Here is a 26,675-nt window from a genome sequence, read left to right on the forward strand (position 1 = left end):
CTCTTAACCTCTATGGGCTAGGTGGGACGCTAGCGTGCCACCCGTGGTGCACTCCATCAACAGCAGGTGCATTTCAAGAGCGGCAAATTTGAATCCAAATAAATGTCAAAATTCAAATTTTTCAAACATACAACTATTTTACACCCTTTGAAAGATAAACATCTCCTTAATCTAACCACGTTTTACGATTTCAAAAAGGTTTTACGGCGAAAGCATAAATTTAGAGTATGTTAGGACAGTACATTTACAAGAGTTGTGTGTAATGTTTTGTCAAGTCAAAGACAGGGTCACCAAAACCATAAAACCAGCTAAAATGATGCACTAACCTTTTACAATCTCCATCAGATGACACTCCTAGGACATTAAGTTAGACAATGCATGCATTTTTAGTTCTATCAAGTTCATATTTATATCCAAAAACAGCGTTTTACTATGGCATTGATGTTGAGGAAATCGTTTCCCTCCAATAACCGGCAGTCAAGTCAGCGTCACAAATTAAATAATTAAAATTAGAAAACATTGGTAAAATATTATATTGTCATTTAAAGAATTATAGATTTACATCTCTTGAACGCAATCAACTTGCCAGATTTAAAAATAACCTTACTGGGAAATCACACTTTGCAATAATCTGAGCACTGCGCCCAGAAAAATACGCGTTGCGATACAGACTAGACGTCATGTTGGGGAGATCTAAAATCGAAAATACTATGTAAATAATCCATTACCTTTGATTCTCTTCATCAGATGTCACTTCCAGGTATCACAGGTCCATAACGAATGTAGTTTTGTTAAAAAAAGCTCATCATTTATGTCCAAAAATCTCCGTCTTGTTAGCACATGATCTAAGCCAGCCGGACTTCTCGTCATGAACGAGGGGAAAAAATATATTTCCGTTCGTTCAAACATGTCAAACGTTGTATAGCATAAATCATTAGGGCCTTTTTTAACCATAACATGAATAATATTCAAGGTGGACGAATGCATACACTTTTATAACGTATTGGAACGAGGGTACCCAACATGAACTCGCGCGCCAGGTGTCTAATGGGACATCATCGTTCCATGGCTCTTGTTCGGTCAGATCTCCCTCCAGAAGACTCAAAACACTTTGTAAAGGCTGGTGACATCTAGTGGAAGCAATAGGAAGTGCCAAAATATTCCTCAGCCCCTGTGTTTTTCAATGGGATAGGTTTAAAGTCAATACAACACATCAGGTATCCACTTCCTGTCAGAAAATGTCTCAGGGTTTTGCCTGCCAAATGAGTTCTGTTATACTCACAGACACCATTCAAACAGTTTTAGAAACTTTAGAGTGTTTTCTATCCATATATAATAAGTATATGCATATTCTAGTTACTGGGTAGGATTAGTAACCAGATTAAATCGGGTACATTTTTTTTATCCAGACGTGCAAATGCTGCCCCCTAGCCCTAACAGGTTAAGGAGTGAATATGAACTCAGCTCGCTCCCAAGTCATTGCGCATGACTGAGCCCATGCCTTATAATGGGACACCTACTTCCTTGTGCTGTAATTCCCATCACATTCACCATAGAATCTTCAAACACCATTCTAAAGACTGTTGACATCTAGTGAAAGCTTTAGGAAGTGCAAAATGAACCCTAAGTCACTGTATACAGTCAAGGCAATCACTTGAAAATACTACAACCTCAGATTTTCAACTTCCTGCTTGACTTTTCCCCAGGTTTTTGCCTGCCATATGAGTTATGTTATACTCACAGACACCATTCAAACAGTTTTAGAAACTTCCGGGTGTTTTCTATCCAAATCTACTAATAATATGCATATTCTCGTTTCTGGGCCAGAGTAGTAACCTGTTCAAGTTGGGTACGTTTTTCATCCGGCCGTGAAAATACTGCCCCCTAGCCCTTATAACAGACAGACCAGACAGACAGAAAAGAGCAGACAGAACAGAGCAGTCAGAGTCAGTATGGTATGTATGGCTGGTGGAAGGACACAAAGCCCTTGCCAGAGTATATAGGGGGTGTGTGTGTGTGTGTGTGTGTGTGTGTGTGTGTGTGTGTGTGTGTGTGTGTGTGTGTGTGTGTGTGTGTGTGTGTGTGTGTGTGTGTGTGTGTGTGTGTGTGTGTGTGTGTGTGTGTGTGTGTGTGTGTGTGTGTGTGTGTAGGCTTATATCACTATCTGTGTGGGTTCCAGAAATCCCCCAATGTCCCCACAAGGTCAGTAAAGCTAAGCGTCAGTATAGAGACAAATTAGAGTCGCAATTCAACGACTCAAACACGAGACATATGTGGCAGGGTCTACAGTCAATCACGAATTACAAAAAGAAAACCAGCCCCGTCGCAGACACCGTCATCTTTCTCCCAGACAAATTAAACAACTTCTGTGCTGGCTTTGAGGACAATACAGTGCCACTGACACGGCCTGCTACCAAAACCTGTGGGCCCTCCTTCACCATGGCCAACGTGAGTAAAACATTTCAACATGTTAACCCTCGCAAGGCTGCTGGCCCAGACAGCATCCCTAGCCACGTCCTCACAGCATGTGCAGACCAGCTGGCTGTGTCACGACTTCCGCCGAAGTCGGTTCCTCTCCTTATTCGGGCGGTGCTCGGCGGTCGGCGTCGCCGGTCTTCTAGCAATCATCGATCAACTTTTCATTTTCCTTTTGTTTTGTCTTGTCTTCCCACACACCACACAATTATTTATTGTAAGTGCATGTGCAAATTTTCTCTGGTGCGCGATGGGTTTTGTACCCATTTGTTTGTTGTTCTGGTTTCCGGTGGATTTTATGAATAAAACTGCTCCGGTGATTACCCAGTATTGCTCTCCTGCGCCTGACTTCCCTGCCGCCAGTTATGCACTCCCTTACAGACTGGTGTGTTTACGGACATATTCAATCAATCCCTATCCCAGTCTGCTGTGCCCACATGCTTCAAGAGGGCCACCATTGTTCCTGTTCTCAAGAAAGCTAAGGTAACTGAGATAAACAACTATCGCCCTGTAGCACTAACTTCTGTCATCATGAAGTGCTTTGAGAGACTAGTCAAGGATCATATCACCTCCACCCTACCTGATACCCAAGACCCACTCCAATTTGCCTACCGCCCCAATAGGTCCACAGACGACGCAAACGCAATCACACTGCACACTGCACACTGCCCTAACCCATCTGGACAAGATTAATACCTATGCAAGAATGCTGTTCATTGACTACAGCTCAGAATTTAAAACCATAGTACCCTCCAAACTCGTCATTAAGCTCGAGACCCTGGGTCTTGACCCCGCCCTGTGCAACTTGGTCCTGGACTTTATGACGGGCTTCCTCCTCAGGTGGAAGCAACATCTCCACCCCGCTGATCCTCAACACTGGGGCCCCACAAGGGTGTGTTCTCAGCCCTCTCCTGTACTCCCTTTTCACCCATGACTGCGTGGCCATGCACGCCTCGAACTCAATCATCAAGTTTGCAGACGACACTACAGTGGTTGGCTAGATTACCAACAACGACTAGATGGCCTACAGGGAGGAGGTGAGGTCCCTCAGAGTGTGGTGTCAAGAAAATAACCTCACACTCAACGTCAACAAAACAAAGGAGATGATTATGGTCTTCAAGAAACAGCAGAGGGCACACCCCCCTATCCACATCGACGGGACATTAGTGGAGAAGGCGGAAAGTTAAGTTCCTCGGCGTACACATCAATGACAAACTGAAATGGTCCACCCACACAGACAGCGTGGGGATGAAGGCGCAACATCGCCTCTTCAACGTCAGGAGGCTGAAGAAATTTGGCTTGTCACCGAAAACACAAACTTTTACAGAAACACAATCGAGAGCATCCTGTCGGGCTGTATCACCACCTGGTACTGCAACTGCTCTGCCCACAACCGTAAGGCTCTCCAAAGGGTAGTGCGGTCTGCATAACGCATCACCGGTGGCAAACTACCTGCCCTCCAGGACACCTACATCACCCGATGTCACAGGAAGACCAAAAAGATCATCAAGGACAACAACCACCTGAGCTACTGCCTGTTCACCCCGCTATCATCCAGAAGGCGACATCAGTACAGGTGCATCAAAGCTGGGACCGAGAGACTGAAAAACAGCTTCTATCTCAAGGCCATTAGACTGTTAAACAGCCATCACTAACATTGAGTGACTGCTGCCAACATACTGACTCAAATCTCTTGCCACTTTAATAATTGGATGTAATAAATGTATCACTAGTCACTTTAAACAATTAAACCACCTTTTATATAATGATTACATACCCTACATTACTCATCTCATATGTATAGTCTGTACTCTATACCATCTACTGCATCTTGCCTATGCCGCACGGTCATCGCTCATCCATAAATGTATATGTACATATTCTTATTCATCCCTTTACACTTGTCTGTATAAGGTAGTTGTGAAATTGTTAGATTACTCGTTAGATATTACTGCACCGTCAGAACTAGAAGCACAAGCATTTTGCTACACTCACATTAACATCTGCTAACCATGTGTATGCGACCAATAAAATTTGATTTGATTTGATACAAAGAAAATTCTCCCTCGTGGGAACATTTCCCACATCCCCCACAAGGACAGAAGCTATTTTAAGATTAGGGTTTAGGTTTAGGGTTAAAATTAGGTTTAGGTTTAGAATTAGGGTTAGGGTTTGGTCCCCACAAGGGTACTAAAGCATACAGTATGATGTGTGTGTGTGTGTGTGTGTGTGTGTGTGTGTGTGTGTGTGTGTGTGCGTGTATCAGTATGCTGCAGTGAGTGTTTCAGTATGCTGCAGTGTGTGTCTCTCGGTCCCTGCAGGGAGGTCCCTGACACAGCATTATTCCACTGGACCTCCCTGAGGTCCACCAACACTCAACTGACCCTAGATCAGTGTCGGAGTGTGAAAGAAGGAGTACCACACACAAAGACAGACACAAACTTTCTCAGTTGTTCCTGAGGTGTGTATGCTGCCATCACAACACGTTATTTCAACGTGAACATTTGGGTAATATTTGGTTGAGATGTTGATCAATGAGATTTTAATCTTTATCCAAAAAGACAGCCAGACGTTTGTTGAATTCCTAATGTATTATCACTAGGGCTCCCGAGTGGCGCAGCGGTCTAAGGCACTGCATTTCAGTGCTAGTGGCGTCACTACAGACCCTGGTTAGATTCCAAGCTGTATCACAACCGGCTGTGATTGGGAGTCCCATAGGACGGCGCACAATTGGCCCAGCGTCGTCTTGGTTAGGGGTAGGCCGTCATTGTAAATAAAAATGTGTTCTTAACTAACTTGCCTGGTTAAGTAAAAACACAAAATCTAGGCTTTTGTAATGGACATGAGTCGGGTACAGTTGATCACGGTCATGTGATGAGGTAGCCCCCGTCTGCGATGTTCAACACCAGTGTCTGCCCTCAGACCAAAAGAGAATTTCCTCATGGTCTAACGGTCAAAGACATCGGTTGCACCCATGAGTGACTCTGATTCATATCCCGTGTGTTACATTGGTGCCCGAAGTAGGGTGGTCTCTCATTGTGGAGGAGGTCAAAGGGGGGTGAATCTAGTGAGAATGTTTGCTCATGGTCATGTTATGAGGCAGCCCCGCCTGCAAACTTCCAAAACCAGTGTCTGCCCTCGGACCAAATTTCCTCTTGGTCTAAGACGTTGGATGCTCCCGTGTGAGACCCGGGGTCGTATCCCACATGTTACACTTTCAACCATCTAAAAGCACAACATTTCTTTTCCTGTGATCTAAATGTGTTATCACCACGTTTTCAACCATTTAAAAACTTAAAGATTAATTGTCACATGCACAAGTACAGTGATATGCATTTCTTGCAAGCTCTTTCCCAACTGCAGTAATAAATATCAGCAGTAAACATATTATCCTATAAAATAATGTAAATTAGAAGTTCTTGTCCATCAGCAGAAATGATAGATACATTTTGTGCAAAAAAAGTGAATATAATGCCAAAATAATCACAAAATAGAGTGAAAGAATACCATGATATTGTTTGAAGAGAGTGCACAATTTTGAACATGAAAAGTTATTAATAAACAAATTAGGCACATTTGGACAGTCTTTTTAACAAAAATACAATGGTTCATTGGATCAGTCTAAAAACTTTGCACATACACTGATGCCATCTAGTGGCCAAAATCTAAATTGTACCTGGGCTGGAATAATACATGATGGCCTTTATCTTGCATTTAAAAGATGATGGTACAAAAAAAATACAAAACAAAATAAAAAATACAAAACATTGGTTGGCTTTTTCTTTGTACTATCTTTTACCAGATCTATTGTTTTATATTACACTACATTCCTTTCACATTTCCATACAGTTCAAAGTGTTTCCTTTCAAATGGTACCAAGAATATGCATATCCTTGCTTCAGGGCCTGAGCTACAGGCAGTTAGATTGGGTATGTCATTTTTAAGGTTGAATAAAAACTGTTCGTTTTTATTAGTTTGTAAAATAGCCTTAACTTCAGGCTACAGTGCCTTCAGAATGTATTCACACCCCTTGACTTTTTTCCCATTTTGTTGTGAATAAAAAGCAGGCAAGTGCAGTTCAAGGTATTTTTTGTCACTGTCCTACATACAATACCACATAATGTCAAAGGGGAATTACGTTTTTCAAAAGTTTTACAAATGAATAAAAAATTAAAAGCTGAAATATCTTGAGTCAATAAGTATTCAACCCCTTTGTTATGGCAAGCCTAAATAATTTCAGGAGAAAAAAATGCTTAACAAGTCAAATAATAAGTTGCATGGACTCACTCTGTGTGCAATAATAGTGTTTAACATGATTTTTGAATGACTACCACATCTCTGTACCCCACACATACAATTATCTGTAAGGTCCCTCAGTCGGGCAGTGAATTTCAAACACAGATTCAACCACAAAGACCATGGAGGTTTTCCAATGCCTCGCAAAGAAGGGCACCTAAAACCAGACATTGAATATGCCTTTGAACACAGTGAGGTTATTAATTCAATTTTAGATAGTGTATCAAAACACACAGTCACTACAAGGATATAGGTGTCCTTCCTAACTCAGTTGACGGAGAGGAAGGAAACCGCTCAAGGATTTCACAATGGAGGCCAATGATAAAACAGTTACATATTTTAATGGCTGTGATAGGAAAAAACTGAGGATGGATCAACAACATTGTAGTTACTCCACAATACTAACCTAACTGACAGAGTGAAAAGAAGGAAGCCTGTAAAGAATACAAATATTCCAAAACATGCATCCTGTTTGCAACAAGGCACTAAACTAATACTGCAAAAAGTTTGGTAAAGCAATTCACTTTTTGTCCTGTATACAAAGTGTAATGTTTGGGGCAAATGCAATTCAACACATTACAGAGCACCACTCTCCATATTTTATGGATAGTGGTGGCTGCATAGTGGTGGCTGCATTATGTTATGGGTATGCTTATAATCATTAAGGACTGGGGAGTTTTAGAGGATTAAAAAGAAACGGAATAGAGCTAACACAGGAAAAATCCAAGATATTGACTGTGCTTTCCACCAGACACTGGGAGATGAATTCACCTTTCAGCAGGACAATAACCTAAAACACAAGGCCAAATCTACGCTGGAATTCCTTACCAAGAAGACGGTGATTGTTCATGAGTGGCCAAGTTACAGATTTGACTTAGATCTGCTTGAAAATATATGGCAAGTTTTGAAAATGGTTGTCAAGCAACGATCAACAACCAATGTGACGGAGCGTGAACATTTTGAAAAGAATAATGGGCAAATAATGTACAAACCAGCTGTGCAAAGCTCTTAGAGACTTACCAAGAAAGACTCACAGCTGTAATCGCTGCCCAAGGTAATTCTAACATGTTTTCACTCAGGGGTGTGAATGCTTATGTAAATGAGATTTTTCTGTATTTAATTTTTAATAAATGTGGTACATTTTGAAAAGCATGTTTTAACTTTTTCATCGTGGGGTGATGTTCGGAAATCGTCCCGCACTATTCAACAGCCAGTGACACATCAGAGCGCAAAATGTAAAACCACAGAATGTCATAATTCAAAGTTTTCAAACAGAGGACTATTTTACACCATTTGAAAGATAAGACTCTCGTTAATCTAACCACATTGTCTGATTTCAAAAAGGCATTACAGCGAAAGCAAAATATTAGATTATGTTAGGAGAGTACATAGCCAGAAATAACCACACAGCCATTTTTCAAGCAAGCATATATGTCACAAAAACCAAAAACACAGCTAAATGCAGCACTAACCTTTGATGATCTTCATCAGATGACACTCCTAGGACATTATGTTATACAATACATGCATGTTTTGTTCAATCAAGGTCATATTTATATCAAAAAACAGCTTTTTACATTAGCATGTGATGTTCAGAACTAGCAACTAGCATACACACCGCAAACTTCCGGTGAATTTACTTAATTACTCACGATTAACGTTCACAAAATACATAACAATTATTTTAAGAATTATAGATACAGAACTCCTTTATGCAATCGCGTGTCAGATTTTAAAATAGCTTTTCGGTGAAAGCACATTTTGCAATATTCTGAGTAGATAGCTCGGCCATCACGGCTAGCTAATTTGACACCCACCAAGTTTGGCCCTCACCAAACTCAGATTTACTATAAGAAAAATTGGATTACCTTTGCTGTTCTTCATCAGAATGCACTCTACTTCAACAACAAATGTTGTTTTGGTTCGAAATAATCCATAGTTATATTGAAATAGCTCCGTTTTGTTCGTGCGTTCAGGTCAGTATCCAAAGTGTGACGTGCGAGCACATTTCGTGACAAAAAAAATCGAAATATTCCATTACCGTACTTCGAAGCATGTCAAACGCTGTTTAAAATAATTTTTTATGCGATTTTTCTCGTAAAATAGCGATAATATTCCAACCGGGCGATGTTGTATCCATTCAAAGACTGAAAGAACAAAATTGAGAATTCACATGAATGCGCATCTCCAATGTCACTGTCCCCCAGGCAGGCCAGTAACAAACTCTGCTGCTGTACTTAGTCCAGAGACTGCAGACATCTCATTATACTTTCTGGCGCCTTCTGAGAGCCAATGGAAGCCTTAGAAAATGTCACGTTACAGCACAGATGCTGTATTTTTGATAGAGAGGCTACAGAAGGACAATAAATTGTCAGACAGGGCACTTCCTGTATGGAATCTTCTCAGGTTTTGGCCTGCCATATGAGTTCTGTTATACTCACAGACACCATTCAAACAGTTTTAGAAACCGTAGAGTATTTTCTATCCAAATCTACAAATGTTATGCATATTCTAGTTTCTGGGCAGGAGTAGTAACCAGATTAAATCGTGTACGTTTTTTATCCGGCCGTGCAAATACTGCCCCCTAGCCCCAACAGGTTAAAACAGGCCTACAAGCCCTCAGTCCAGCCTCTCTCAGCCTATTGCGGACTGTCTGAGCACCGATGGAGGGATTGTGCGTTCCTGGTGTAACTCGGGCAGTTGTTGTTGCCATCCTGTACCTGTCTCGCAGGGGTGATGTTCGGATGTATCGATCCTGTGCAGGTGTTGTTACACGTGGTCTGCCACTGCGAGGATGATCAGCTGTCCGTCCTGTCTCCCTGTAGCGCTGTCTTAGGCGTCTCACAGTATGGACATTGCAATTTATTGCCCTGGCCACATCTGCAGTCCTCATGCTTCCTTGCAGCATGCCTAAGGCACATTCACGCAGATGAGCAGGGACCCTGGGCATCTTTCTTTTGGTGTCTTTCATAGTCAGTAGAAAGGCCTCTTTAGTGTTCTAAGTTTTCATAACTGTGACCTTAATTGCCTACTGTCTATAAGCTGTTAGTGTCTTAATGACTGTTGCACAGGTGCATGTTCATTAATTGTTTATGGTTCATTGAACAAGCATGGGAAACAGTGTTTAAACCCTTTACAATGAAGATCTGTGAAGTTATTTGGATTTTGACGAATTATCTTTGAAAGACAAATTCCTGAAAAGGGGATGTTTCTTTTTTTGCTGAATTTATTAAATAGTTTTTTTCCCCTCATCAGTCTACACATAATACCCCATAATGACAAAGCAAAACCAGGTTTTAGGAAATGTTTTTAGAAATGTAAATTGATCAAACATTCTAACCTGATATATCACATTTACATAAGTATTCAGACCTTTGTCAGCGATAAGAGCCTCAAGCCTTCTTGGGTATGACGCTACAAGCCTTCCCTACCTGTATTTGGGGACTTTCTCCCATTCTTTTCTGTAGATCCTCTCACGCTCTGTCAGGTTGGATGAGGAGCGTTGCTCCAAAGCTATTTTCAGGTCTCTTCAGAGATGTTTGATCGGGTTCAAGTTGTTGCTCTAGCTGGGCCACTCAAGGACATTCAGATAATTGTCCCAAAGGCCTCTCCAAAGTCTTGGCGGTTCCAAACTTCTTCCATTTAAGAATTTTGGAGGCCACTGTGTTCTTGGCGACCTGTTTCAATACATTTGCAAAAATATCTAAAAAACAGTTTTCACTTTCACATTATAGGGATAATGAGGATTTAAAAAAAATACTATTTTAGATTAAGACTGACATGTAACGGACAACATGGCTCCGGCCTGAAGATGAGCCTGGGCTATATAATCAATCAGAGCAGACCATCCGTAGGGACACTCAATATGAACTACATACCTTTTAGATTGTATCATATGTATTGCACTGATCACTGTTTGATTCTGATGTGGTCATATCTCTCTCTCTCTCTCTCTCTCTCTCTCTCTCTCTCTCTCTCTCTCTCTCTCTCTCTCCTCCTCTCTCTCTCTCTCTCTCTCTCTCTCTCTCTCTCTCTCTCTCTCTCTCTAGATGTTGGTGGGCCTGCAGACCCCATCGCCCCCACCATAATCATCCCCCCAACAAACACCAGTGTAGTGTCAGGCACGTCTGAAGTCACCATGGAGTGTGTCGCAAACGCAAGGTAACCCCGCCCCCCCCCCCCCCCGCACCCACCACCCACCACCCCGGAGGCCCACTGTGACAACATACTCTAGCTGTCACTCCCTAGTCTCTACTCTGTTATTATCTATTGTGTTCCTGACAGACTGATCCTCTGTTGTCTTCCTGCCAGACTGATTGGTTTTGATGGATAATTTTGAGACAAAAACTCTTTTTTATACAAATGTGTAATGAGTTATTAATGAGTCAAATACTAATCTGTCTGTATTTGGCTGATGCAATGCACAAAGATATTTGGTAAATAGATTTCTGTCTTTTCAATATCATGAGTGTCTCTCTCTCTCTTCCATCCCAGACCGCTGATCAAACTCAGCATCACATGGAGGAAGAACAGGGTTCTGGTCACCAGTGGTCTGAGTGACTTCAACCGCAGACTGACCATTATCGGCCCTGTGGTCGGTGACTCAGGGTTCTATGAGTGTGAGGTGGTCCTACGCAGCAGCAGTGTGCCTTCTGTCAATGCTGGGGCCTACCTACATGTTCAAGGTATGAAAATATCTGGGGCCTAGGCCTACTTACATGTACAAAGTTTGACTCTGGGGCCTTGGCCAACCTACATGTACAATGTAAGAATATGTATGGGGCCTAGGCCAACCTACATGTACAAGGTAAGAATATATCTGGGTCCTAGGCCATCTTACATGTACAAAGTACGACTCTGGGGCCTAGGCCAACCTACATGTACAAAGTATAACTCTGGGGCCTATCAGAGGCCTATTTACATGTACAGGGTATGACTCTGGGGGCCTATCAGGGGCATATTTACATGTACAGGGTATGACTCTGGGGCCTATCAGGGGCCTATTTACATGCACATGGTAAGCATGGCAAAATATTAAATAGTTTTTGTTTGGTTTGTTTGATTTGTGTTCATGAATTTACGTTCCATACAGATTATGACGGCCAAATGTCATCTTGAGAATAAGGGATGTTGTAAATTCAAGGTTTTGGGTAAATCATGCAATGTTCAGGAGATTTGCGTAAGACTTTAAGTACTCCTCAAGGTTTTTATTTGCTTCAGCTGTCTGACAATTACCTCACCATATCTCTCGCTCTCTTTCAGAGCCTCCCCAGTTTGTGAAGGAACCAGAGAAACACATCACTGCTGAGATGGAGAAAATTGTGGATATCCCCTGTCAGGCACGAGGTGAGACACATGCACATATACAGTACCAATCAAAAGTTTGGACAGACCTACTCATTCCAGGGTTTTTCTTAATTAAACTATTTTCTACATTATAGAATAATAGTGAAGACATCAACACTATGGATAGTACATATCAAGTCAAATCAAATGTATTTATAAAGCCCTTCTTACATCAGCTGATATCTCAAAGTGCTGTAAAGAAACTCAGCCTAAAACCCCAAACAGCAAGCAATGCAGGTGTAGAGGCACGGTGGCTAAGAAAAACTCCCTAGAAAGGCCAGAACCTAGGAAGAAACCTAGAGGGGAACCAGGCTATGAGGGGTGGCCAGTCCTCTTCTGGCTGTGCCTGGTGGAGATTATAACAGAATAAGGCCAAGATGTTCAAATGGACCAGCAGGGTCAAATAATAATAATCACAGTGGGTGTCGAGGGTGCAACAGGTCAGCACCTCAGGAGTAAATGTCAGTTGGCTTTTCATAGCCGATCATTCAGAGTATCTCTACCACTCCTGCTGTCTCTAGAGAGTTGAAATCAACAGGTCTGGGACAGGTAGCACGTCCGGTGAACAGGTCAGGGTTCCATAGCCGCAGGCAGAACAGTTAAAACTGGAGCAGCAACACGGCCAGGTGGACTGGGGACAGCAAGGCGTCATCAGGCCAGGTAATCCTGAGGTATGGTCCTAGAGCTCAGGTCCTCTGAGAGAGAGAGAGAAAGAGAGAGAGAGAAAGAAAGAAAATTAGGATAGCATACTTAAATTCACACAGGACACCGGATAAGACAGGAGAAATACTCCAGATATAACAGACTGACCCTAGCCCCCCGACACATAAACTACTGCAGCATAAATACTGGAGGCTGAGACAGGAGGGGTCGACAGACACTGTGGCCCCATCTTCAACCAGCAACTTACCATCCTGAGACAAGGCCGAGTATAGCCCACAAAGATCTCTACCACGGCACAACCCAAAGCGGGGCGCCAACCCAGACAGGAAGATCACGTCAGTAACTCAACCCACTCAAGTGACGCACTCCTCCTAGGGACATCATGGAAGAGCACCAGTAAGCCAGTGACTCAGCCTCTGTAATAGGGTTAGAGGCAGAGAATCCCAGTGGAGAGAGGGGAACCGACCAGGCAGAGACAGCAAGGGCGGTTCGTTGCTCCAGTGCATTTCCGTTCAACTTCACACTCCTGGGCCAGACCACACTCAATCATAGGAACTACTGAAGAGATATGTCTTCAATAAAGACTTGAAAGTTGAGTCCGAGCCTGTCTCTCACATGGGTAGGCAGACCATACCATAAAAATGGAGCTCTACAGGAGAAAGCCCGGCCTCCAGCTGTTTGCTTAGAAATTCTAAAGACAGTTAGGAGGCCTGCGTCTTGTGAACGTAGCGTACGTGTAGGTATGTACGGCAGGACCAAATCGGAAAGATAGGTAGGAGGAAGCCCATGTAATGCTTTGTAGGTTAGCAGTAAAACCTTACATTTACATTTAAGTCATTTAGCAGACGCTCTTATCCAGAGCGACTTACAAATTGGTGCATTCACCTTATGATATCCAGTGGAACAACCACTTTACAATAGTGCATCTAAATCTTTTAAGGGGGGGGGGGGGGGTTAGAAGGATTACTTTATCCTATCCTAGGTAGTCCTTAAAGAGGTGGGGTTTCAGGTGTCTCCGGAAGGTGGTGATTGACTCCGCTGTCCTGGCGTCGTGAGGGAGCTTGTTCCACCATTGGGGTGCCAGAGCAGCGAACAGTTTTGACTGGGCTGAGCAGGAACTGTGCTTCCTCAGAGGTAGGGAGGCGAGCAGGCCAGAGGTGGAGGAACTCAGTGCCCTTGTTTGGGTGTAGGGCCTGATCAGAGCCTGAAGGTACAGAGGTGCCGTTCCCCTCACAGCTCCGTAGGCAAGCACCATGGTCTTGTAGCGGATGCGAGCTTCAACTGGAAGCCAGTGGAGAGAGCGGAGGAGTGGGGTGACGTGAGAGAACTTGGGAAGGTTGAACACCAGATGGGCTGCGGCGTTCTGGATGAGTTGTAGGGTTTAATGGCACAGGCAGGGAGCCCAGCCAACAGCGAGTTGCAGTAATCCAGACGGGAGATGACAAGTGCCTGGATTAGGACCTGCGCCGCTTCCTGTGTGAGGCAGGGTCGTACTCTTCGAATGTTGTAGAGCATGAACCGGGGACATCAACCTACAACCTTCCCAACCTTCCCAACCTTCCCAAGTTCTCTCACGTCACCCCGCTCCTCCGCTCTCTCCACTGGCTTCCAGTCGAAGCTCGCATCCGCTACAAGACCATGGTGCTTGCCTACGGAGCTGTGAGGGGAACGGCACCTCCGTACCTTCAGGCTCTGATCAGGCCCTACACCCAAACAAGGGCACTCCGTTCATCCACCTCTGGCCTGCTCGCCTCCCTACCTCTGAGGAAGCACAGTTCCCGCTCAGCCCAGTCAAAACTGTTCGCTGCTCTGGCACCCCAATGGTGGAACAAGCTCCCTCACGACGCCAGGACAGCGGAGTCAATCACCACCTTCCGGAGACACCTGAAACCCCACCTCTTCAAGGAATACCTGGGATAGGATAAAGTAATCCTTCTAACCCCCCCCCTTAAAAGATTTAGATGCACTATTGTAAAGTGGTTGTTCCACTGGATATTATAGGTGAATGCACCAATTTGTAAGTCGCTCTGGATAAGAGCGTCTGCTAAATGACTAAAATGTAAAATGTAATGAACCTACAGGATCGGGTCACCGCCTTGATGTTAGTGGAGAACGACAGGGTGCTGTCCAGGGTCACGCCAAGGTTCTTAGTACTCTGGGAGGAGGACACAATGGAGTTGTCAACCGTGATGGCGAGATCATGGAACGGGCAGTCCTTCCCCGGGAGGAAGAGCAGCTCCGTCTTCCCGAGGTTCAGCTTGAGGTGGTGATCCGTCATCCACACTGATATGTCTGCCAGACATGCAGAGATGCGATTCGCCACCTGGTTATCAGAAGGGGGAAAGGAGAAGATGAATTGTGTGTCGTCTGCATAGCAATGATAGGAGAGACCATGTGAGGATATGACAGAGCCAAGAGACTTGGTGTATAGCGAGAATAGGAGAGGGCCTAGGACTGAGCCCTGGGGGACACCAGTGGTGAGAGCACGTGGTGCGGAGACAGATTCTCGCCACGCCACCTGGTAGGAGCGACCTGTCAGGTAGGACGCAATCCACGCGTGGGCCGTGCCGGAGATGCCCAACTCAGAGAGAGTGGAGAGGAGGATCTGATGGTTCACAGTATCAAAGGCAGCCGATAGGTCTAGAAGGATGAGAGCAGAGGAGAGAGAGTTAGCTTTAGCAGTGCGGAGCGCCTCCGTGACACAGAGAAGAGCAGTCTCAGTTGAATGACCAGTCTTGAAACCTGACTGACTTGGATCAAGAAGGTGATTCTGAGAGAGATAGCAGGAGAGCTGGCCAAGGACGGCACGTTCAAGAGTTTTGGAGAGAAAAGAAAGAAGGGATACTGGTCTGTAGTTGTTGACATCGGAGGGATCGAGTGTAGGTTTTTTCAGAAGGGGTGCAACTCTCGCTCTCTTGAGGACGGAAGGGACGTAGCCAGCGGTCAAGGATGAGTTGATGAGCGAGGTGAGGTAAGGGAGAAGGTCTCCGGAAATGGTCTGGAGAAGAGAGGAAGGGATAGGGTCAAGCGGGCAGGTTGTTGGGCGGCCGGCCGTGACAAGACGTGAGATTTCATCTGGAGAGAGAGGGGAGAAAGAGGTCAAAGCACAGGGTAGGGCAGTGTGAGCAGGACCAGCGGTGTTGTTTGACTTAGCAAACGAGGATCGGATGTCGTCGACCTTCTTTTCAAAATGGTTGACGAAGTCATCCGCAGAGAGGGAGGAGGGGGGTGGGGGAGGAGGATTCAGGAGGGAGGAGAAGGTGGCAAAGAGCTTCCTAGGGTTAGAGGCAGATGCTTGGAATTTAGAGTGGTAGAAAGTGGCTTTAGCAGCAGAGACAGAAGAGGAAAATGTAGAGAGGAGGGAGTGAAAGGATGCCAGGTCCGCAGGGAGGCGAGTTTTCCTCCATTTCCGCTCGGCTGCCCGGAGCCCTGCTCTGTTAGCTCGCAATGAGTCGTCGAGCCACGGAGCAGGAGGGGAGGACCGAGCCGGCCTGGAGGATAGGGAACATAGAGAGTCAAAGGATGCAGAAAGGGAGGAGAGGAGGGTTGAGGAGGCAGAATCAGGTGATAGGTTGGAGAAGGTTTGAGCAGAGGGAAGAGATGATAGGATGGAAGAGGAGAGAGTAGCGGGAGAGAGAGAGCGAAGGTTGGGACGGCGCAATACCATCCGAGTAGGGGCAGAGTGAGAAGTGTTGGATGAGAGCGAGAGGGAAAAGGATACAAGGTAGTGGTCGGAGACTTGGAGGGGAGTTGCAATGAGATTAGTGGAAGAACAGCATCTAGTAAAGATGAGGTCAAGCGTATTGCCTGCCTTGTGAGTAGGGGGGGAAGGTGAGAGGGTGAGGTCAAAAGAGGAGAGGAGTGGAAAGAAGGAGGCAGAGAGGAATGAGTCAAAGGTAGACGTGGGGAGGTTAAAGTCACCCAGAACTGTGAGAGGTGAGCCATCCTCAGGAAAGGAACTTATCAAGGCGTCAAGCTCATTGATGAACTCTCCAAGGGAATCTGGAGGGCGATAAATGATAAGGATGTTAAGCTTGAAAGGGCTGGTAACTGTGACAGCATGGAATTCAAAGGAGGCGATAGACAGATGGGTCAGGGGAGAAAGAGAGAATGTCCACTTGGGAGAGATGAGGATCCCAGTGCCACCACCCCGCTGACCAGAACACGTGGGCAGACGAGGAGAGAGCAGTAGGAGTAGCAGTGTTATCTGTGGTAATCCATGTTTCCGTCAGTGCCAAGAAGTCGAGGGACTGGAGGGTAGCATAGGCTGAGATTAACTCTGCCTTGTTGGCTGCAGACCGGAAGTTCCAGAGGCTGCCGGAGACCTGGAACTCCACGTGGGTCGTGCGCGCTGGGACCACCAGGTTAGAGTGGCAGTGGCTTGAAATCAGCCCTTGCCTAACAGGAAGCCAGTGTAGAGAGGCTAGCACTGGAGTAATATGATCACATTTTTTGGTTCTAGACAAGTTTCTAGCAGCCGTATTTAGCACTAACTGAAGTTTATTTTGTGCTTTATTCGGGTAGCCGGAAAGTAGAGCATTGCAGTAGTCCAACCTAGAGTGACAAAGCATGGATTCATTTTTATGCATCATTTTTGGACCGAAAATTTCAGATTTTTGCAATGTTATGTAGATGGGAAAAAGCTGTCCTTGAAACAGTCTTGATATGTTCGTCAAAAGAGAGATCAGGGTCCAGAGTAACACCGAGGTCCTTCACAGTTTAATTTGAGACGACTGTACAACCATCAAGATTAATTGTCAGATTCAACAGAATATATCTTTGTTTCTTTGGACCTAGAACAAGCATCTCTGTTTTGTCCGAGTTTAAAAGTAGAACATTTGCAGCCATCCACTTCCTTATGTCTGAAACACAGGCTTCCAGCGAGGGCAATTTTGGGGCTTCACCATGTTTCATTGAAATGTACAGCTGTGTGTCATCCGCATAGCAGTGAAAGTTAACATTATGTTTCTGAATGACCAAGATGTAAAATATTTAGTTTAAACAATAGTGGTCCTAAAACGGAACCTTGAGGAACACTCAAATGTACAGTTAATTTGTCAGAGGACAAACCATCCACAGAAAAACTGATATCTTTCCGACAGATAAGATCTAAATCAGGCCAGAACTTGTCCATGTAGACCATTTTGGGTTTCCAATCTCTCCAAAAGAATGTGGTGATTGATGGTATCAAAAGCAGCACTAAGGTCTACGAGGACAGATGCATAGCCTCGGTCTGACGCCATTAAAAGGTCATTTACCACCTTCACAAGTGCATTCTCAGTGCTATGATGGGGTCTAAAACCAGACTGAAGCGTTTTGTATACATTGTTTGTCTTCCGGAAGGCAGTGAGTTGCTGCGCAACAGCATTTTCTAAAATATTTGAGAGGAATGGGAGATTCGATATAGGCCGTTAGTTTTTTTATATTTCCTGTGTCAAGGTTTGGCTTTTTCAAGAGAGGGTTTATTCCTGCCACTTTTAGTGAGTTTGGTACACATCCGGTGGATAGAGAGCCGTTTATTATGTTCAACATTGGAGGGCCAAGCACAGGAAGCAGCTCTTTCAGTAGTTTAGTTGGAATAGGGTCCAGTATGCAGTTTGAAGGTTTAGAGGCCATGATTATTTTCATAATTCCGTCAAGAGATATAGTACTAAAACACATGAGTGTCTCCCTTGATCCTTGGTCTTAGCAGAGTTGTGCAGACTCAGGACAACTGAGCTTTGGAGGAATATGCAGATTTAAAGAGGAGTCCGTAATTTGCTTTCTAATGATCATGATCTTTTCCTCAAAGAAGTTCATGAATTTATCACTGCTGAAGTGAAAGCCATCCTCTCTTGGGGAATGCTGCTTTTAGTTAGCTTTGCGACAGTATCAAAAATACATTTTGGATTGTTCTTATTTTCCTCAATTAAGTTGGAAAAATTGGATGATCGAGCAGCAGTTCATATATATATCCAAAAACAGCATTTTACATTGGCGCGTGATGTTCAGAAAATGTATTCCCACCAAACCCCCGGTGAATGTGCACATCAATTTACAAAAATACTCATCATAAACGTTGATAAAATTTACAACAGTTATTGAAAGAATTATAGATACACTACTCCTTGACACAATCGCTTTGCCAGATTTCAAAATAACTTTATGGAGAAAGCACATTGTTCAATATTCTGAATACATATCTCAGCCATCGAAGCAAGCTATACAGCTACCCACCAAGTTCTGGCATCAACAAAACTCTGAATTGGTATTACAAATATTGTCTTACCTACCTTTGCTGATCTTCGTCAGAATGCACTCCGAGGACTCCTACTTCCACAAGAAATGTTAGTTTTGTTCGAAATACTCCATATTTATGTCCAAATACCTCCGTTTTGTTTGTGCGTTCAGATCACTATCCAAAGGCATAACACGCAAGCGCAGTACCCGAGACGAAAAGTCAAATAGTTCCATTACCGTTCGTAGAAACATGTCAAACGTTGTTCACAATCAATCCTTAGGGTATTTTTAAGATAAAACGTCCATAATATTCCAACCGGACAATAGCGTATTCATTCAAGAAGAAGGCTGGAGAACTGCAAGGCAATCCCGTTGTTGACACAGGTATTGAACCAGCAACTGTAGCAACACAGCTTGCACTGCTATGCAGTGTCTTAGACCTTTGTGCCACTCAGGTGCTGTTTCAACATGACAGGTCGGGGGTAGGCTACAGTACTACAGTCAGAGCAAAATAATCCTAACAAAATAAAATAATAAAAACTTTATTGTAACAGTTTTAGTAAGTAATTCTGAAGTTGTGCACAATTATCAGTTTCTATATAGGTTTATGTCGCCTGTTCATTGTCAATTAGAGACACAGTAGAACTCAAAAGCATAATCAGTTCTCTAACTCCCCCTTGCGCTGGTCTGGAGATATGAAGTGGTGACGCAGGGTACCGTACTAAACCACAAATGATCTCTAAATCCTGCAGCATAATCAAACAAATTTTAGTGGAGCAACCAATGTAGGCTAATGTGATTAGCATAAGGTTGTAAGTAACAAGAACATTTCCCAGGACATAGACATATCTGATGTGGGCAGAAAGCTTAACTTCTTGTTAATCTAACTGCACTGTCCAATTTACAGTAGCTATTACTGTGAAATAATACCATGCTATTGTTTGAGGAGAGTGCACAGTTATTAACTTGAAAATGTATTAATAAACCAATTAGGCACATTTGGGCAGTCTTGATGCAAAATTTTGGAGATAAATGCAATCTTTCATTAAAACAGTCTAAAACTTTGCACATGCACTGCTGCCATCTAGGGGCCAAAATCGAAATTACACCTGACCTGGAATAGTACATTGTGACGTTTCTCTTGCATTTCAAAGATATTGGGGAAAAAAGGCATGTTTTTTTGTATTATCTTTTACCAGATCTAATTAGTTATATTCTCCTACATTCATTTTACATTTCCACAAACTTCTAAGTATTTCCTTTCAACTGGTATTAAGAATATGCATATCCTTTCTTCAGGTCCTGAGCTAAAGGCAGTTATATTTGGACATGTCATTTTAGGCAAAAATTAAAAAAAGGTCCGATCCTTAAAAGGTTTATACAGGTGTATGTTGTTCATTTGTGAAATGTATTTCCTTCTTCATGCGTTTGAGCCAATCAGTTGTGTTGTGACAAGGTAGGAGTGGTATACAGAAGATAGCCCTATTTGGTAAAAGACCAAGTCCAAATTATGGTAAGAACATATCAAGTAAGCAAAGATAAACAACAGTGCATCATTACATTAAGACAATTCGGAAAATTTGAAGAACTTTGAACGTTTCTTCAAGTTCAGTCGCAAAAACCATCAAGCACTTTGATGAAACTGTCTCTCATGAGGACCGCCACAGGAAAGGAAGAACCAGAGTTACCTCTGCTGCTGAGGATAAGTTCATTAGACTTAACTGTAACTCAGAAATTGCAGCCCAAATGAATGCTTTACAGAATTCAAGTAACAGACACATCTCAACATCAACTGTTCAGGGCACACTTCATGAATCAGGCCTTCATGGTTGAATTGCTGCAAAGAAACCATTTCTAAAGGACACCAATAAGAAGAAGAGACTTTTGGGTCAAGAAACACGGGAAATGGACATTCGACCGGTGGAAATCTGTCCTTTGGTGTGATGAGTCCAAATTGTTGGTTCCAACTGCCGTGTCTTTATGAGATGCAGAGAAGGTGAACGGTTGATCTCCGCATGTGAGGTTCCCACTGTGAAGCATGGAGGAGGAGGTATGGGGGTGCTTTTCTAGTGACACTGTCTATGATTTATTTAGAATTCAAAGCACACTTAACCAACATGGCTACTACAGCATTCTGCAGTGATACGCCATCCCATGGTTTGCGCTTAGTGGGACTATGATTTGTTTTTCAACAGGACAATGATCCAACACACCTCCAGGCTGTGTAAGGGCTATTTGACAAAGAAGGAGAGTGATGGAGTGCTGCATCAGATGACCTGGCCTCAACAATCACCCGACCTCAACCAAGTTCAGATGGTTTGGGATGAGTTGGACAGCAGAGTGAAGGAAAAGCAGTCAACAAGTTCTCAGCATATGTGGGAACTCCTTCAAGACTGTTGGAAAAGCATTCCAGGTGAAGATGGTTGAGAGAATGCCAAGAGTGTGCAAAGCTGTCATCAAGGCAAAGGGTAGCTACTTTGAAGAATCTAAAGCGAAAATATATTTTGATTTGTTTAACACTTTTTGGTTACTAGATTTTTCCATGTAGAAAATAGTAAAAATACAGAAAAACCCTTGATTGAGTGGGTTTGTCAAAATTTTTGCCTGGTACTCTAAATATTTGCCAAATTAGGAAACACCCACATAAAGTGTCTTATTAGGGCGTGGGTCACCACGAGCCGTGAGAACAACTTCAATGCACCTTGGCATAGATTCTACAAGCGTCTGAAATTCTTTTGGTGAGGGATGCGACACTATTCTTCCACGAGAAATTCAATAATTTGGTGTTTTGTTGATGCTGTTGGAAATCACTGTCTCAGGCGCCGCTCCAGAATCTCCCATAAGTGTTCAATTGGGTTGAGATCTGGTGACTGAGACACACACCCACTCATACATGCATACACATCCTTTAACCTCTATGGGACCGGCGGGACGAATTCGTCCCACCTACGTAACAGCCACTGCCAGCCTGTGGCGCGATTTTCAAAATCTTCAAAATCCTATTACTTCAATTTCTCAAACATATGACTATTTTACAGCCATTTAAAGATAAGACTCTCGTTAATCTAACCACACTGTCCGATTTCAAAAAGGCTTTACAACGAAAGCAAAACATTAGATTATGTCAGCAGAGTACCAAGCCAGAAATAATCAGACACCCATTTTTCAAGCCAGCATATAATGTCACCAAAACCCAGAAGACAGCTAAATGCAGCACTCACCTTTGATGATCTTCATCAGATGACAACCCTAGGACATTATGTTATACAATACATGCATGTTTTGTTCAATCAAGTTCATATTTATATCAAAAACCAGCTTTTTACATTAGCATGTGACGTTCAGAACTAGCATACCCCCCGCAAACTTACGGGGAATTCGCTAACATTTTACTAAATTACTCACGATAAACGTTCACAAAAAGCATAACAATTATTTTAAGAATTATAGATACAGACCTCCTCTATGCACTCGATATGTCCGATTTTAAAATAGCTTTTTGGTGAAAGCACATTTTGCAATATTCTAAGTACATAGCCCAGGCATCACGGGCTCGCTATTTAGACACCCGGCAAGTTTAGCACTCACCATAATCATATTTACTATTATAAAAATGTCATTACCTTTTGTTGTCTTCGTCAGAATGCACACCCAGGACGTCTACTTCAATAACAAATGTTGGTTTGGTCCAAAATAATCCATCGTTATATCCGAATAGCGGCGTTTTGTTCGTGCGTTCCAGACACTATCCGAAATAGTAAAGAAGTGTCGCGCGCTTGGCGCAATTCCTGACAATAAAATTCAAAGTATTCCATTGCCGTACGTCGAAGCATGTCAACCGCTGTTTAAAATCAATTTTTACGTCATTTTTCTCGTAGAAAAGCGATAATATTCCGACAGGGAATCTCCTTTTCGGCAAACAGAGGAAAAAATCCCAAAGGCGGGGGCGGTCGGGGTCACGCGCATAAGCTAGTGTCTCTTGATGGGCCACTTGAGAAAGGCGATAATGTGTTTCAGCCTGGGGCTGGAATGACGACATTCTCTTTTTTCCCGGGCTCTGAGAGCCTATGGAAGACGTGGGAAGTGTCACGTTAGAGCAGAGATCCTTAGTAAATGATAGAGATGGCAAAGAAGTTCCAGAAATGGTCAGACAGGCCACTTCCTGTAAAGGAATCTCTCAGGTTTTGACCTGCCATTTGAGTTCTGTTATACTCACAGACACCATTCAAACAGTTTTAGAAAATTTAGGGTGTTTTCTATCCATATGTAATAAGTATATGCATATTCTAGTTACTGAGTAGGAGTGGTAACCAGATTAAATCGGGTATGTTTTTTATCCAGCCGTGTCAATGCTGCCCCCTAGGTTAAACCTGTGTCTTTGAGACCCCTCATCAAAGTCACTGAGATCTCTTCTAGCTATGGTAGCCAAAATAATGGGCTGCTGGGCATTTTTATACATGAACCTAAGCATGATGGGATGTTAATTGCTTAATTAAATCAGGAACCACACCTGTGTGGAATCACCTGCTTTCAACATACTTTGTATCCCTAATTTACTCAAGTGTTTCCTTTATTTTGGCAGTTACCATTTTGACCCACATATTTGAGTTTAGGGCATGATCACGTGTATCTATCTGTGTCCATATGGACCCACATGTATGAGTTTAGAGCATGATCATGTGTATCTATCTGTGTCTGTGTTTGTTATCTATGTCCTCACATGTCCACATGTACAGGTATGTGTGTGTTTGATTACATGTCCACATGTACAGGTGTGTGTGTGTGCTTGATTACATGTCCCCACATGCCCACATGTACAGGTGTGTGTTTGATTACATGTCCCCACATGTCCACATGTACAGGTGTGTGTGTGTGTTTGATTAAATGTCCCCACAAATGTCGACATTTGGAGACATATGTGTGTTTGATGCTTTCCCAGTATTTAATTAACTACTTCTATCCTTCCTGTAGGTGTGCCTCAACCAGACATTGTGTGGTATAAGGATGCGGTGCCCATCAGCCCAGTGAAAACCCCCAGGTATAGGGTGTTAGTCGGGGGCAGTTTGCAGGTCAACGGCCTTCTTCCTGATGACACAGGGATGTTCCAATGCTTTGCACGGAACCTGGCAGGAGAGGTGCAGACCAACACCTACCTGGCTGTCACTAGTGAGTTTTCCTGTTGTTCTAGTCTTTTCACTCCTTTTACTCTGTCCACAACTGTTTTTACTCATCCCTTTACTCTGTCTACAACTCCTTTTACGCTGTCTACAACTCATTTTACTCATCCCTTTACTGTGTCTACAACATTTTCAACATATCCCTGATTGAGTCTGTAATGCCAACATGTTTCAAGCAGACCACCATAGTCCCTGTGCCCAAGAACACAAAGGCAACATGCCTAAATGACTACCGACCCATAGAACTCACGTCCGTAGCCATGAAGTGCTTTGAAAGGCTAGTAATAGCTCACATCAACACCATTATCCCAGAAACCCTAGACCCACTCCAATTTGCATACCGCCCAAACAGATCCACAGATGATTCAATCTCTATTGCACTCCACACTGCCCTTTCCCACCTGGACAAAAGCAACACTTATGTGAGAATCCTATTCATTGACTACAGCTCAGCGTTCAACACCATAGTACCCTCAAAGTTCATCACTAAGCTAAGGATCCTGGGAATAAACACCTCCCTCTGCAACTGGATCCTGGACTTCCTGACGGGCCGCCCCCAGGTGGTGAGGGTAGGTAGCAACACATCTGCCACGCTGATCCTCAACACTGGCGCTCCCCAGGGGTGCGTGCTCAGTTCCCTCCAGTACTCCCTGTTCACCCACGACTCCAACACCATCATTAAGTTTGCAGACGACACAACAGTGGTAGGCCTGATCACCAACAACGACGAGACAACCTATAGGAAGGAGGTCAGAGACCTGGCCGGGTGGTGCCAGAATAACAACCTATCCCTCAACGTAACCAAGACTAAGGATATGATTGTGGACTACAGGAAAAGGAGGACCGAGCACACCCCATTCTCATTGACGGGGCTGTATTGGAGCAGGTTGAGAGCTTCAAGTTCCTTGGTGTCCACATCAACAACAAACTGGAATAGTCCAAACCCACCAAGACAGTCCTGAAGAGGGCAGGACAAAGCCTATTCCCTCTCAGGAAACTAAAAAGATTTGTCATGGGTCCTGAGATCCTCAAAAGGTTCTACAGCTGCAACATCGAAAGCATCCTGACTGGTTGCATCACTGCCTGGTACGGCAATTGCTCGGCCTCTGACCGCAAGGCACTACAGAGGGTAGTGATTACGGCCCAGTACATCACTGGGGTTAAGCTGCCTGCCATCCAGGACCTCTACACCAGGTGTTGCCAGAGGAAGGCCCTAAAAATTGTCAACGACCCCAGCCACCCCAGTCATAGACTGTTCTTTCTTCTACTGCATGGCAAGTGGTACCGAAGTACCAAGTCTAGGACAAAAAGCCTTTGCAACAGTTTTTACCCCCAAGCCATAAGACTCCCGAACAGGTAATCAAATGGCTACCCGGACTATTTGCATTGTGTGCCCCTCCCAACCCCCCAACCCCTCTTTTTCGCTGCTGCTAATCTCTGTTTATCATATATGCATAGTCACTTTAACTGTACAATCTTGTACATACTACCTCAATTGGGCCGACCAACCAGTGCTCCCGCACATTGGCTAACTGGGCTGTCTGCATTGTGTTCCACCACCCACCACCCGCCAACCCCTCTTTTACGCTACTGCTACTCTCTGTTCAACATATATGCATAGTCACTTTAACCATATCTACATGTACATACTACCTCAATCAGCCTGATTAACCAGTGTCTGTATGTAGCCTCCCTACTTTTATAGCCTCGCTACTGTATATATCCTGTCTTTTTACTGTTGTTTTATTACTTTACTTACCTATTGTTCACCTAATACCTTTTTTGCACTTTTGGTTAGAGCCTGTAAGTAAGCATTTCACTGTAAGGTCTACCTGTTGTATTCGGTGCACGTGACAAATAAACTTTGATTTGATTTGAACTCCTTTTACTCATCCTTTTACTCTGGCTACAACTCCTTTTACTCATCCTTTTACTCATCCCTTTACTCTGGCTACAACTCTTTTTACTCATCTTTTTATTATGGCTATAACTCTTTTTACTCATCCTTGTATGCTGTCTACAACCCTTTTTACTGATCCCTTTACTCTGTCTACAAATCCTTTTACTCATCCCTTTACTCGGTCTACAACTCTTTTTACTCTGGCTACAACTCCTTTTACTCATCCTTTTACTCTGGCTACAACTCATTTTACTAATCCTTTTACTCTGGCTACAACTCCTTTTACTCATTCTTTTACTTGTGTCCTTTATTTGACTTATTCTGTGAACATGTCTCATTGATGTGTACTACTTAATGTGACCATGTTAACAGAGTGAAGGAATCTTTCTGTCCCTCCCTCTCACTACCTGTGTCACCATTTATGTCATACCCTACCTAGTGTATTGCCTCCCTCCCTCTACCTGTGTCACCATTTTATGTCATATCCTTCCTAGTATTATTGCCTCCCTCCCTCTCTCTACCTGTGTCACCATCTTATGTCATATCCTTCCTAGTATTATTGCCTCCCTCTCTCTCTCTCTCCCTATTTATTCCTGTTC

The 26,675-nt window shown here is 43.6% G+C and overlaps 1 protein-coding gene across 1 annotated transcript in view; it reads left to right on the forward strand.

Annotated features, from left to right (window-relative positions):
- Window positions 1-26,675, forward strand: part of LOC145865463 (protein sidekick-2) — a 73,242-nt gene that overhangs the window by 27,171 nt on the left and 19,396 nt on the right. The window contains exons 3-6 of the mRNA XM_082970364.1: window positions 10,821-10,932; window positions 11,266-11,456; window positions 12,034-12,117; window positions 23,971-24,165. Of these exons, the coding sequence (XP_082826490.1) occupies window positions 10,821-10,932; window positions 11,266-11,456; window positions 12,034-12,117; window positions 23,971-24,165 (582 nt within the window). The remainder of the gene's footprint in view (window positions 1-10,820; window positions 10,933-11,265; window positions 11,457-12,033; window positions 12,118-23,970; window positions 24,166-26,675) is intronic.

This window comes from Salmo salar, chromosome 01, assembly GCF_965601325.2.
Source record: "Salmo salar chromosome 01, fSalSal1, whole genome shotgun sequence".
NCBI classification, from domain to species: domain Eukaryota; kingdom Metazoa; phylum Chordata; class Actinopteri; order Salmoniformes; family Salmonidae; genus Salmo; species Salmo salar.